The sequence below is a fragment of the Piliocolobus tephrosceles genome, chromosome 3 (assembly GCF_002776525.5).
Source record: "Piliocolobus tephrosceles isolate RC106 chromosome 3, ASM277652v3, whole genome shotgun sequence".
Taxonomy (NCBI): Eukaryota; Metazoa; Chordata; class Mammalia; order Primates; family Cercopithecidae; genus Piliocolobus; species Piliocolobus tephrosceles.
The window spans coordinates 170,237,568-170,251,361 of NC_045436.1; the positions used below are offsets into that span (position 1 = coordinate 170,237,568).

Here is a 13,794-nt window from a genome sequence, read left to right on the forward strand (position 1 = left end):
TGTGATCATAGCATTTCTTTTTTTTTTTTTTTTTCCTGTGAGACGGAGTCTGGCTCTGTCACCCGGGCTGGAGTGCAGTGGCCGGATCTCAGCTCACTGCAAGCTCAGCCTCCCGGGTTTATGCCATTCTCCGGCCTCAGCCTCCCGAGTAGCTGGGACTACAGGCGCCCACCACCTCGCCCGGCTAGTTTTTTTGTATTTTTTAGTAGAGACGGGGTTTCACCGTGTTAGCCAGGATGGTCTCGATCTCCTGACCTTGTGATCCGCCCGTCTCGGCCTCCCAAAGTGCTGGGATTACAGGCTTGAGCCACCGCGCCCGGCCGATCATAGCATTTCTATATTTAAGTTGTTTTGTGAAACAAATCAGATATATAAAGTACTCAAATTCTTCATATGACTTTAATGATGAGTCTGTTATATTTTTTATTGTAGCACCTCATTTTCTTTCTTTCTTTCTTTCTTTCTTTCTTTCTTTCTGTCTTTCTGTCTTTCTTTCTTTCTGTCTGTCTGTCTTTCTTTCGAGACGGAGTCTCGTTCTGTCGCCCAGGCTGGAGTGCAGTGGCCGGATCTCGGCTCACTGCAAGCTCCGCCTCCCGGGTTTACACCATTCTCCTGCCTCAGCCTCCCGAATAGCTGGGACTACAGGCGCCCGCCACCTCACCTGGCTAGTTTTTTGTATTTTTTAGTAGAGACGGGGTTTCACTCTGTTAGCCAGGATGGTCTCGATCTCCTGACCTCGTGATCTGCCCATGTTGGCCTCCCAAAGTGCTGGGATTACAGGCTTGAGCCAACGCGCCCGGCCGACACCTCATTTTCATTTTTATTTTGGAAATTATTACTGAAATAATAGGTTTATACATCCATAAGTACTTCCTGCAATAGTTGCTGACGAAAGATTCCTTATCAATGTGAAACAACATCAGAAATATTTGCATTTTGTCGTGTCACCTGCGACATAAATAATTGAAGTAGTTTAAAGCACCTCTAGGTTAAGGCAGTCAGATTTCGCAGACCTCTTGTATGAAATGTGAAAATCAAAGAGGGAATACAAGAAAGATTATTGACAGGAGTCATAATGCATAAATGGAAAAGGTCATGAGATTTGTGTGTGTCATTAAAAATGCCTTGGGGATCTCACAATCTGGCTGACTCTATACTTGTTGATTTAAAGCTGTATAACCTGTTTGGTTCCTTTTTCAAGTGATGCTACTTAATGCTACAAAGTGAGTATTGTTTTTTCTGTGATGCCTTTGTAAGAGGAAGTTAATTCTGTGTTCATTATTGTAGCTCCCACTGATGAAGTATGATTTGGGCCATGATAGTTTAACCCTACTGGTTCTTAACAAGTTTAACATCCCCATGTTACCTCTAATACATGTTATTTCATTTTCACATCTTGCAAGCAGGAAGGAATTGACTTCAGGCACTGGATTTTGTTTATAGAAATGTGATTGTAATTTCTTATTGCATTTGCTCTTTAGCCTTTACTGGTAAAGTTTTTCTTTTTTATTTCAGAAGCTGAGGTGTCAGAACACTCCACAGGTATAACCCATCTTCCTCCTGAGGTAATGCTGTCAATTTTCAGCTATCTTAATCCTCAAGAGTTATGTCGATGCAGTCAAGTAAGCATGAAATGGTCTCAGCTGACAAAAGCTGGATCGCTTTGGAAACATCTGTACCCTGTTCATTGGGCCAGAGGTAGGTAAATGGGTTTTAAAAATATTTTCATGTATTTTTGTAGATGAATATTTATTTACATTAATCAGCAACGCCACGGAGGGAAACTCAGAGAGATTCATCAAAAAGTAGATTTTATAGTTAGATGATGTGTTTTTGGTATATATATTTTTGGGAAACTAGCAATGCTGAAATTCATGGGTAAATTATAATGGTGTCTGTAATTAAAAAAAAATTAGGAAAATATATTTGTGGCAGGGGATGCAAGAAGATTGACAAAATGATAATTATTGAAGATAGGTGATAGGTACAGGGGATTCATTATGCTAGTTCTTTCTGCTTTTGACTGTTTCAGAATTAAAAGTTAAAAATAAAATTAGTATGCTTTCAAAACTGCTTTAAATAATTATGTTTAATAATAATATGAATATTTTAAAAATACAGAATAAATTCTATAAAATTTAAGGGTGATATACCATTATGGCTCCATTTTGGTGATGGCTCAAAATAATTGTGAATCTGTTTCTGTCTTTGACTTATCTTTATTTGATTGGTAATGCCACATTCTCTGAATCACAGTTTCATATAATATTATAGTAAATTACTTTCACATGTGAACAGTTAAAGAAAATTTTTTTTTCATCAACATATAATGCAGTTATGGGTTAAATATAACTAATATAGCATACATTTTTTCTGTCACTGAATTAAACAATTTCTGCTAGGTGAGTTTTTTTTTTTTTTTTTTTAAGGCAGAGTTTTGCTTGTGTTGCCCAGGCAAGAGTGCAATGGCGCGATCTTGGGTCACTGCAACCTCTGACTCCCAGGTTCAAGCGATTCTCTTGCCTCAGCCTTCCAAGTAGCTGGGATTATAGGCGTGTACCACCAAACCTGGCTAATTTTGTATTTTTAGTAGAGATGGAGTTTCACCATGTTGATCAGGCTGGTCTCAAACTCCTGACCTCAAGTGATCCACCTGCGTCGGCCTCCCAAAGTGCTGTAATTGCAGACATGAGCCACTGTACCCAGCCCAGGGGAATATTAGCTTTCAAATTCACATAATTTTTAAAAATTGTTTACTGTTTATGACTTTATGTCTGATTTAAATTGTGAGTCTGATTTAAAAGCAATTTTATTCATTACAATAACAAAATTCACATAATTTTTAAAAATTGTTTTCTGTTTATGACTTTATGTCTGATTTAAATTGTGAGTCTGATTTAAAAGCAATTTTATTCATTACAATAACATATAGCACTTTTTTTTTTTTTGGAGACGGAGTTTTACTCTTGCCTGGTGGAACTCAGTGGCACGATCTCGGGATCACTGCAACCTCTACCTCGCAGGTTCAAGCGATTCTCTTGCCTCAGCCTCCCGAGAGCTGCGATTACAGGCACCTGCCACCATGACCGGCAAATTTTTTTGTATTTTTACTAGAGACGGGGTTTCACCGTGTTGGTCAGGCTGGTCTTGAACTCCTGACCTCAGGTGATCCACTCTCCCAAAGTGATGGGATTATAGGCTTGAGCCACTGTGCCCAGCCACGTATAGCACTTTTAAAATAAGCTGTCAGATTTTTTTTTGAATGAAGCTATTTGGAATATTAAGTAGACTTATATCATCTAAATAATTAGAGTTGTTATGTGGGATAATTTTTTCTGTTAGTTGTAAGATAATGAAATATTTAGTAAAACGTCAAGGCAAACATGGATGCAGAAAATATTTTCTCTGGCTATTTTTAATTCTTAAGAATTATTGAGAATTATGTCATGATTTGATATGAATGTCAAATGTGATAATGCTGTGCTAACTTTCATGAATTCACCTAAATCTCAAATATACTGCTTTTTTCTGTTTTTAATATGTTTAAACAAAAAATTCCAATAAGCCTGGGCTCTACTAAAAAAATAAAAAAAATGCCTGGGCACAGTGGCTCACGCCTGTAATCCCAGCACTTTGGGAGATTGAGGTGGGCGGATCACCTGAGGTCAGGAGTTCGAGACCAGCCTGGCCAACATGGCGAAACCCTGTCTCTCCTAAAAATACAAAAATTAGCCAGGCGTGGTAGCAGGCACCTGTAATCCCAGCAACTCAGGAGGCTGAGGCAGGGAGAATTGCTTGAACCCGGGAGGCAGAGGTTGCGGTGAGCTGAGATGTGCCATTGCACTCCAGCCTGGGCAACACAGTGAGACTCCGTCTCAAAAAAAAAATTTAACAAAAATAAAAAAAATTAGCCAGACATGGTGGTACATGCCTGTAATCCCAGTTACTTGAGAGGCTAAGGTGGGAGGGAGGATCATTTGAGCATGGGAAGTCAAGGCTGCAGTGAACCATGATCACGCAATCTGGGTGACAGAGGGAAGACTCTGTCTTAAAAAAATAAAAAAAAAAAAAAAGAACCAGTAGAAATTGGATTTTATTTATTTCTAGTATGTGCTTTGAGTGGTTCTCAATCAAATTGATTTTTCCCCCTTCCAGGGGATATTTAAAATATGTGGAAGCATTTTTGTTTGCCCCATCTTTGGGTATCATACTAGCATCTACTGGGTAGAGGCCAGGGTTGTTGCTAAGCACCCTGTAATCCACAGGACAGCTTCCAAAAACAATTACCCAGCCCAAAATGTCAGTAGTGTCAAGGTTGAGAAACTTTAATTTAGATATAAAGAGTTCAGTAAATTGGCTGGGCATGGTGGCTCATGCCTGTAATCTCCTAGCACTTTGGCAGGCCAAGGCAGGCAGATTGCCTGAGCTCAGGAGTTCGGGACCAACCTGGGCAACAAGGTGAAACCCAGTGTCTACTAAAATACAAAAAAAAAAAAAAAAAAACAGGCGTGGAAGTGTATTCCTGTTATCCCAGCTACTTGGGAGGCTGAGGCACAAGAATCACTTGAGTCCAGGAGGCAGAGGTTGCAGTGAGCCGAGACTGTGCCATTGCACTCCAGCCTGGGCAACAGAGTGAGACTCTGTCTCCAAAAAAATGAGTTCAGTAAACTGATTCTGCATAATCTGTCATTTCATGATCATATAATTTAGTTGCAGTACATTCTCCAGGATCTATAAATTTATAGTTTAGCTTTACATTAATCTTTCCCTTTGCTTCTGTTCCCATCTACTTCTGACTACTGGTTGACTACAGAGTAGACAGTCCTGCTTCCTTTTATTTATTAACTTTTATCATAATGAGGCTATTGTAGGAACCAGTGTGAAACAACAGCAGGGGAGAGTGTTTGCTCGTTGTGATTTCTAAAATTTTATGCGGGACTTGATAATCATTAAGCTTATTTCTATAAAAGATAAAATTGAAAAACTTTCTGTATAGAGGGTAGGATACATAGCAGGTACATAGCAGACTCTAAGCATTTTTGTAGTTATTGTTCTGTTTCCATAGTTCGAAAGAGAAGGATTTACTTCGGGAAAATATGAACTATTGGTTAATTGATTATTATTGTTAATTGAAGCTACCTGTCATAGTTCTTTTCAGTATGTCTGAAATGGAATCCTTTGCTTATTTCAGTGTAACTTTTTTTTAACCACAATTAAATATTTCTAAAAAATTGCCCATTGCCTGGGCAAAAATTGGAAGCATTCCCTTTGAAAACCGGCACAAGACAAGGAAGCCCTCTCTCACCACTCCTATTCAACTTAATGTTGGAAGTTCTGGCCAAGGCAATCAGGCAAGAGAAAGAAATAAAGGGTATTCAATTAGGAAAAGAGGAAGTCAGATTGTCTCTGTTTGTAGGTGACATGATTGTTTATTTAGAAAACCCCATCGCCTCAGCCCAAAATCTCCTTAAACAGATAAGCAACTTCAGCAAAATCTCAGGATACAAAATCAATGTGTGGAAATCACAAGCATTCCTGTATACCAATAATGGACAAACAGAGAACCAAATCATGAGTGAACTCTCATTCACAATTGCTACACAAAGAATAAAATACCTAGGAATAAAACTTAAAAGGGGATGTGAAGGACCTCTTCAAGGAGAACTACAAACCACTGCTCAACAAAATAAAAGAGGACACAAACAAGTGGATTTATGCAGCCAGCAGACACATGAGAAAATGCTCATCATCACTGGTCATCAGAGAAATGCAAATCAAAACCACAATGAGATACCATTTCACACCAGTTAGAATGGTGATCATTAAAAAGTCAGGAAACAACAGATGCTGGAGAGGATGTGGAGAAATAGGAACACTTTTACACTGTTGGTGGGAGTGTAAATTAGTTCAACTTGTGGAAGATAGTATGGCGATTCCTCAAGGATCTAGAACTAGAAATACCGTTTGACCCAGCGATCCCATTACTGGGTATATACCCAAAAGATTATAAATCATGCTACTATAAAGACATATGCACACGTATGTTTATTGTGGCCCTATTCACAATAGCAAAGACTTGGAACCAATCCAAATGTCCATCAGTGATAGACTGGATTAAGAAAATGTGGCACACATACACCATGGAATACTGTGCAGCCATAGAAAAGGATGAGTTCATATTCTTTGCAGAGACATGGACGAAGCTGGAAACCGTCAGTCTTAGCAAACTATCACAGGGACAGAAAACCAAGCAGTGCATGTTCTCACTCATAGGTGGGAACTGAACAAAGAGAACACTTGGACACAGGGCGGGGAATGTCATGTACTAGGTCCTGTTGGGGGGGGGGGGGCTGGGGCAGGGATAGCATTAGGAGAAATACCTAATGTAAATGATGAGTTGATGGGTGCAGCAAACCAGCATGGCACATATATACTTATGTAACAAACCTGCACGTTGTGCACATGTGCTGTAGAACTTAAAGTATTAAAAAAAAATTGCTTATTGCCTAGGGCTCAGATATTGTCTCTGTGTAGAGATTTTTATTGTAAATAGCTTAGTTTTCCATTATTGCAGGCAATCTGATATTATTTTCATCCTTTTACTTGTTTATTCATCATGTAGGTGACTGGTATAGTGGTCCTGCAACTGAACTTGATACTGAACCTGATGAAGAATGGGTGAAAAATAGGAAAGATGAAAGTCGTGCTTTTCATGAGTGGGATGAAGATGCTGACATAGATGAATCTGGTAAGCTTGTTTGAAATTAAAATTATTACATAGTGTTTTAATAATTATATATTAAGTACTTATAGTTAATAAGTACCAATAATTAGGTATTAGATTTATGTATTTTGTGTTTTCTAAAGAAACTGGTGTTTCTACGCCTACTACTTTTTAAAATTTCAAGGAATAATAATAACATTTTAACTTAATTGTTTGAAGTACTTTAAAGAGTGCATAGGATTATTTCTCTTGTTTTTATGTTAAAATAAAAAACCAGAAGATGGTACCTTTTTTCTTATGGAAATAATGTACATTTATTATAGTGCTTTATAGTTTACAATGTGATTTTAGCGCCACTTCAAGTGATCAGTTGTGCAGCATCTATTGAGTCATATGTGGCTTGAGGGAAATAGGATGAAACTGTTGAGTTGACTTACTCATTTGTAAATAGTCTTAATATTTGCCTAATAAGGTTATTGTAGAATTAAGAGGTAATATACATAAATATTCTTTGTAAATGGTAAGGGATTACAAAAACTAATATAGCCGTTCGTTAAACACTGTGGGAGAGTTCAAGGGTGAATAAGACCTAATCGCCACTCCAAAGAATTCACAAAAGAGAGAGGATTTAGAAAACATACAATTTTTAATTTAAGGTACGTGATAGAAAAATGCTGTCATACTTGTGCAGAGAGATGCTATTTGAAAGTGTGAGGAGGAAGACAAATTCTGTCTTGGATATTCTAGATAATAATTACTAAAAGATGGTAAAATAGTAAAAAATGAACAGATGAGACATTCTTCTAGTTGGTAAAACTGAAACTATAGGAAATTTTATTTATAAAGTTACCTGCTTAAAGTAATTTGGTCTGGCAAAAGAACTAAATGTGGAAAAAAGAAACATGGAAAGTAACAGTGTAAGTATAAAGATTGTTATATCAGCAGCTAAAGTAGTTTATTTTTATGAAAAGCAGATGCGCCACATTTTGATATAAAGATTCAAAATGTCCTATATAAGGAAAAGGTCTATTCTAGTTATGATAGATTTGTCAATGTGCTTACCTGTGGCAGGCATTGTTTTAGGTATGAAGGATCTAATGGTGAACAAAATGGAAAAAAAAGAAAAAACTGGCCCTTGTTGAGCTTAAAATTTAGAGACAGGAGGCAGACAATAAATACAGGTAAAATATATTCTGTATTAGATGGTGACAAGTGTTGTGGAGAAAAATAAAACAAGGAAAACATGCCAAGAAGAATTTAAAATTGCAGTTTTACATTGAGTGATTAGTTAAGGTCCTTTGGGAAATTTGAGTAAAGACCTGAAGGAGATGAGATATTTGCTTAGATGTCAACTTAAGGAAGTCTCAGTTTATTCATTCTAGGAAATTAATTCATAATACCTGTGGCAAGAATTTTGAAGATTCTAACAAATTCAGTATATTTGTCTCAATACTTGAAGGTAGAGCAAAGACTGTCAATTTCCTTGATATCAAGAAAAGTTAAGGGTATAAAGATTGAGCCTTTTTAGATAATATATCTGTTGATTATTAAAGACTAAACTGCTATTTACTTTAGTGCTTTTTTTCAGTTTAGCTGCCTTGTCTTTACTTATCCTAAGAAGTTACAGTTTTTCATTGAATGTTTAGCTTTCCTAAAAAAGATTTCACAGTTCCAATTACCTTGATTTGATCATCACACATTGTATACAGGTACCAAAGTATCACATGTACCCCCAAAATATGTATAATTATTTTATATCAATAAAAAATTAAAAATTTAAAAATTTCATAGTAAATAGTGTACATTTAGATAGTGAGGGCCAAACTAATTTTTATCTCCTTATATTTTATCTTCCTGTGTGTGTGTTTGTGTGTGTCTGTGTCTGGCTAATGGACGAATTTAGGATAATATCTAAACAAGGAACCATGAGTAACAAATTCTTTTAGTTTATATCCTTTTGTCTGCTATACTTAGTTTTGTTTTAAATGAGACTTCCTTAACTTATTCTGTTAAATCGTTTTATGTTTAAAGACATTCAAATTGGTCTTTAGGTAAGAATAACAACAATAGGATCCTGAGACAGGCAATACAATACAGTTATTCGCTATTTTTAGTGTAGTGTGTTTTTTCCTTTTTTTCTAATTGGAGTTTATAGTGTTTTCATGGTGGATGTTACAGTAGTACATTCTGTTGTAAACATCCAAGCTTTACAGAAGTTATTAAGTAAAACCAAAAGCCATGTCATTTTTAACTTCTTAGAAATTCTAAACTACCTTCTTTTGCTTGATTCATTATGATCAGGCTAATTTAGTTGAGTTTCAAATCTTTTCTAGCTTTGTGTCCTTTTTAGTTATGTGGAATCAATGATAGTACGTTTTACTATGGATCATTTTTCTTTTGATATCATTTTCTTTTCTTTTGAAAACTTTTACTGTTCTTTTTAGTTTCCACATTTTTTTCCGAAACTTTCTCATTGCCTAAAAAATGGGATTATTTACATAAGAAAGTATAAGGATAGCACAAAGTATTTCATATTTAACAATTTGGTGAGTCCTTGAGTAGCTTAATTATTATCAGTTTATCAAGTTCTTAGACTTTTTAATTCATGTTACAGAAGAGTCTCCGGAGGAATCGATTGCTATCAGCATTGCACAAATGGAAAAACGTTTACTCCATGGCTTAATTCATAACGTTCTACCATATGTTGGTACTTCTGTAAAAACCTTAGTATTAGCATACAGCTCTGCAGTTTCCAGCAAAATGGTATGTTTAAATTAACACTAGTTTGGGTATTAAGAAAAATCGCATGATAAGACTTTGGTTTGCTCATTCCTGAGTTTAATTAAGGACAAACAAACCCCAAAAATGATTATCGAGTGCCTTCCTATGGGTAGGCATACACTGCTAGGTTACTTATTATTTCATTGCGGTTCTCACAACAATCTTTGTAGCATAATTATCATTACCTATATGTTATAGATGAGGAAACTGACCAGAAGAGGTTAAACATTTTATTCAGTTTCACAGATGTTAAGTGATAAAGCCGTTTTATGTGATTTTTTAAATAATATATAAGACATGGTAAGATGGGCAAATGAGATGAAATCACTGTTTTATAAAAGTAGATCTTACGACTTCCTACATCAGAATCTTGAGTGTTCCTTAAACATGTAAATTTCTTGGTTTAGTCTCATAACTGCTAAAACAGATTCTTGAGTGGATGCAGTGGCTCATGCCTGTAATCCTAGCACTTTGGGAGGCTGAGGTGGGCGGATCACAAGGTCAGGAGTTCAAGACCAGCCTGGCCACTATGGTGAAACCCCATTTCTACTAAAAATACAAAAATTAGCCGGGTGCAGTGGCGCACACCTGTGGTCTCAGCTACTCAGGAGGCTGAGGCAGAGGAATTGCTTGAACCTGGAAGGCGGAGGTTGCAGTGAGCCGAGATCCTGCCGCTGCCCTCCAGCTTGGGCGACAGAGTGAGACTCTGTCTCAAAAAAAACAAACAAACAAAAAACAAAAAGATTGTCAGGGATTTGAGCCCAGAATTTTTTTTTGTACTCTATTCAAGTGTTTTTTTTTTTTTTTTTTTATATTCACGAAAGTATGTGAACTAGATTATGTTTACTAATAGTCATCTGTTACTTAGCTAACTGAAGTTCTGCAGGTCTTCACGGTGACAATTTTTTCCCTCTTAGGTTAGGCAGATTTTAGAGCTTTGTCCGAACCTGGAGCATCTGGATCTTACCCAGACTGACATTTCAGATTCTGCATTTGACAGGTTAGTTATTTTAAACAATTTAAGTATAATGAAAAACTTTTTTATAAAGTTTCATTTATATAATTGCAGTTTAATCATACTATTATTTTTTACTGTCAAATATCAGTCATGTCTGACTATAATTTGATAGCACCCTCCAGTTCTTCACCTCTTGTTCATAGGTCCCAGCTGATCCAAAAATTCCATCTGTATCATCTTGCAATCTCTATAGTCCTATGTTTTGTCTAGGCCCTTGAGCCCTGCTGTGCAACCATGTAGATTGGTATTATATGTTTTTAAGACATTTTAGTTTTAGTTGGGCTCTAAGTGCCATTTGGCAAAGCTCCCTGTTAGATTCTTCACAGTTACTCTGAAATAGTATAACTTTCTTCAAGCCACCTCCTTCCCAGAGTATATCTCTTTGACCACCAATTCTCTGTATTCTTGCTCACTCCTTTCCCAGCCAACCATTTATATCAGCACCTTTTTTCCTGCTGCAGAGGAAGAGGTATACTCTTCTCTGGTTAAAGCTAATGCTCCATCTTCCTAGAGATTGTTTCTTACGGATCTTCCTTATTAACCATTAGTTATTATTCTCTTTCTTTTATGTGTTTGCACCCTTACTTCTGCTGATTACTTTTAGGGCAATAAACTTAAGTCTTCCCATCCTTACCCCTCTCACATCCTACCCTTCTGTTAAGTTCGGAATACTCTGACTTCCTAATTACTCTCATTGAGGTTTTGTATCCCTAGCATTAAGAATAGTATGTTAACAATAGATATTCAGTAAATACTTAAGTGATTATATTAGATGTAAAATCTTTCTTCTAGTTTTCATCACATACAGATAGTCAAATGCTTTTGAAAAATTTAATAATATTCATTAATAGTCTTGTCTTTTAATTATAGTTGGTCTTGGCTTGGTTGCTGCCAGAGTCTTCGGCATCTTGATCTGTCTGGTTGTGAGAAAATCACAGATGTGGCCCTAGAGAAGATTTCCAGAGCTCTTGGAATTCTGACATCTCATCAAAGTGGCTTTTTGAAAACATCTACGAGCAAAATTACTTCAACTACATGGAAAAATAAAGACATTACCATGCAGTCCACCAAGCAGTATGCCTGTTTGCACGATTTAACTAACAAGGGCATTGGAGAAGAAATAGATAATGAACACCCCTGGACTAAGCCTGTTTCTTCTGAGAATTTCACTTCTCCTTATGTGTGGATGTTAGATGCTGAAGATTTGGCTGATATTGAAGATACTGTGGAATGGAAACATAGAAATGTTGAAAGTCTTTGTGTAATGGAAACAGCATCCAACTTTAGTTGTTCCACATCTGGTTGTTATAGTAAGGACATTGTTGGACTAAGGACTAGTGTCTGTTGGCAGCAGCATTGTGCTTCTCCAGCTTTTGCGTATTGTGGTCACTCATTTTGTTGTACAGGAACAGCTTTAAGAACTATGTCAGCACTCCCAGAATCTTCTGCAATGTGTAGAAAAGCATCAAGGACTAGATTGCCTAGCGGAAAAGACTTAATTTACTTTGGGAGTGAAAAATCTGATCAAGAGACTGGACGTGTACTTCTGTTTCTCAGTTTATCTGGATGTTATCAGATCACAGACCATGGTCTCAGGTGAGTTATAAATTCCAGAAAATTAAGAAATAGACGTGTTCTCATTTCCAAATGGAATATAAAAATTTTGATCTGAGTCATTCTTTGCAGTTGATTTACTTAAGCAAAAAGGATTAACCAAGATCTGCCCTACTTCAGTGTTGGACCAATGTAATTTCTGTTATTAGTATGAAGTTTCATTTCTGTCAGTTCAAATCCATTGTGATATATGGAAGAACATAAATTTGAAAGTTTAATAAATAGTAAATGGCTACATCATATTTTAAGGTACTTTAGTGGATGAATAAGGTACAATTTTTACTCTCAAGAACATGTAACAAGAAAATATGCATGTTCTGTTGCTGTGTATTATTTCTGTATGTTATAGTTTTATATCAAGGATTTTGGAAAATGTAGGCTGTCTATGGAAGTCATTTAGTCCAACTACATGGCTGTCAATTGTTTACAAAAGCCAAAGCTGAGCTACAGTTTCATATGTAGCTAGAGTTTAGAAATTTTGGTCTTTGATCATGATCAACTTACCTTCTGTTGCTTTTTTAAGTCATAAGGAGAACATGTGGAAGAAATTCTGCATTTTCTTTTCTGTTTTTTTTGGTAAGCATGATCTTGAGCAGATTAAATCGACTTTTTTTGTTTGTTTTTTAACCTCCTAGAGGAAAGAAGGGCTGGAGGTGACACATATATCAGCCTAGACAGGTAGCTCTTTTCAGCAGCTAGGTTCTATATGTTTTATAGGACCCACTTCAAGATGTGTTAGGTTACTCTTATGCGCTGTTGGAGAAAATACCATGGTGCACTGACTTGGGGGCATGGCAGACTTGATGTAGATTGATCTTGCTTTTTTCTGTATAACTGGCTTTGTGTACAATACTTAACCTTATACTTTGAGACTTATGTAAGAGGAATACATATAAGGCATCTAACAATGATACAGAATAGATTTTCAGTAAGTGGAAGCTGATGTGCAGTAAGCGATTATCTTTGATAGGAGCCTTTGGAAATTGGATGCATGTTTTTCTTTGATAATGGGATGTCAAATATTTTATAATGAAAAATTCTACCAGCATAAAACTTAATACCCCCTACCATTATAAAATATACTTAATATGAAATTATTATAAAAGTTTTTCATAAGTCATATACAGTAACCAAAAGTGTTTTCCCTGAGGTAACTGGTATAACTGTGCTTTGACTGCTGTGAATCATTTCATTAATTTTCAGTTTTCTCAAATCCAAGTGCATGTGTTGTAGTTTTAAAAAATAAAGATAACATTATTCTGATTTTTATTCTTTAAAATAATTTTATTACAAGTATGTATGTATTCCTAACTGTAATATGATTTTGTTTTTGAATGCAACTTGATTTTAGGAAGTAAAAGCAATTTTTAGTTCAATTTAAAACCTAGTAATTCATTTTTCATCGTCATGTTTTCACTACCATCATACCTTTTTAAAATTTATTTATAACTCTGTTCAGTTTGCATTTTCAATATGACCAGTTTTTGTGTTTTTTTTTTTCAAAGAATGAAGTAATACATGTGACCTCTCAGAGCCGCAATGACTTCTGACCAGTGGCAGTTTTCTTATCTTTTAGTTTTTTAGGATGTTTTAAAAAATAACCCAGAACTTATTAAAATTTTATATAATTAATTGATTTCAAGGTTTTTTTTTGCTT

General features: G+C 35.9%; 1 protein-coding gene across 4 annotated transcripts in view; it reads left to right on the forward strand.

The window, feature by feature from the left end:
* FBXL5 (F-box and leucine rich repeat protein 5) overlaps positions 1-13,794 on the forward strand; it is a 46,515-nt gene that overhangs the window by 23,235 nt on the left and 9,486 nt on the right. For all 4 annotated transcript variants that reach the window (XM_023206935.1, XM_023206936.1, XM_023206933.1 and 1 more), the window contains exons 5-9: positions 1,516-1,698; positions 6,623-6,748; positions 9,339-9,487; positions 10,423-10,505; positions 11,394-12,119. In XM_023206935.1, the coding sequence (XP_023062703.1) occupies positions 1,516-1,698; positions 6,623-6,748; positions 9,339-9,487; positions 10,423-10,505; positions 11,394-12,119 (1,267 nt within the window). The remainder of the gene's footprint in view (positions 1-1,515; positions 1,699-6,622; positions 6,749-9,338; positions 9,488-10,422; positions 10,506-11,393; positions 12,120-13,794) is intronic.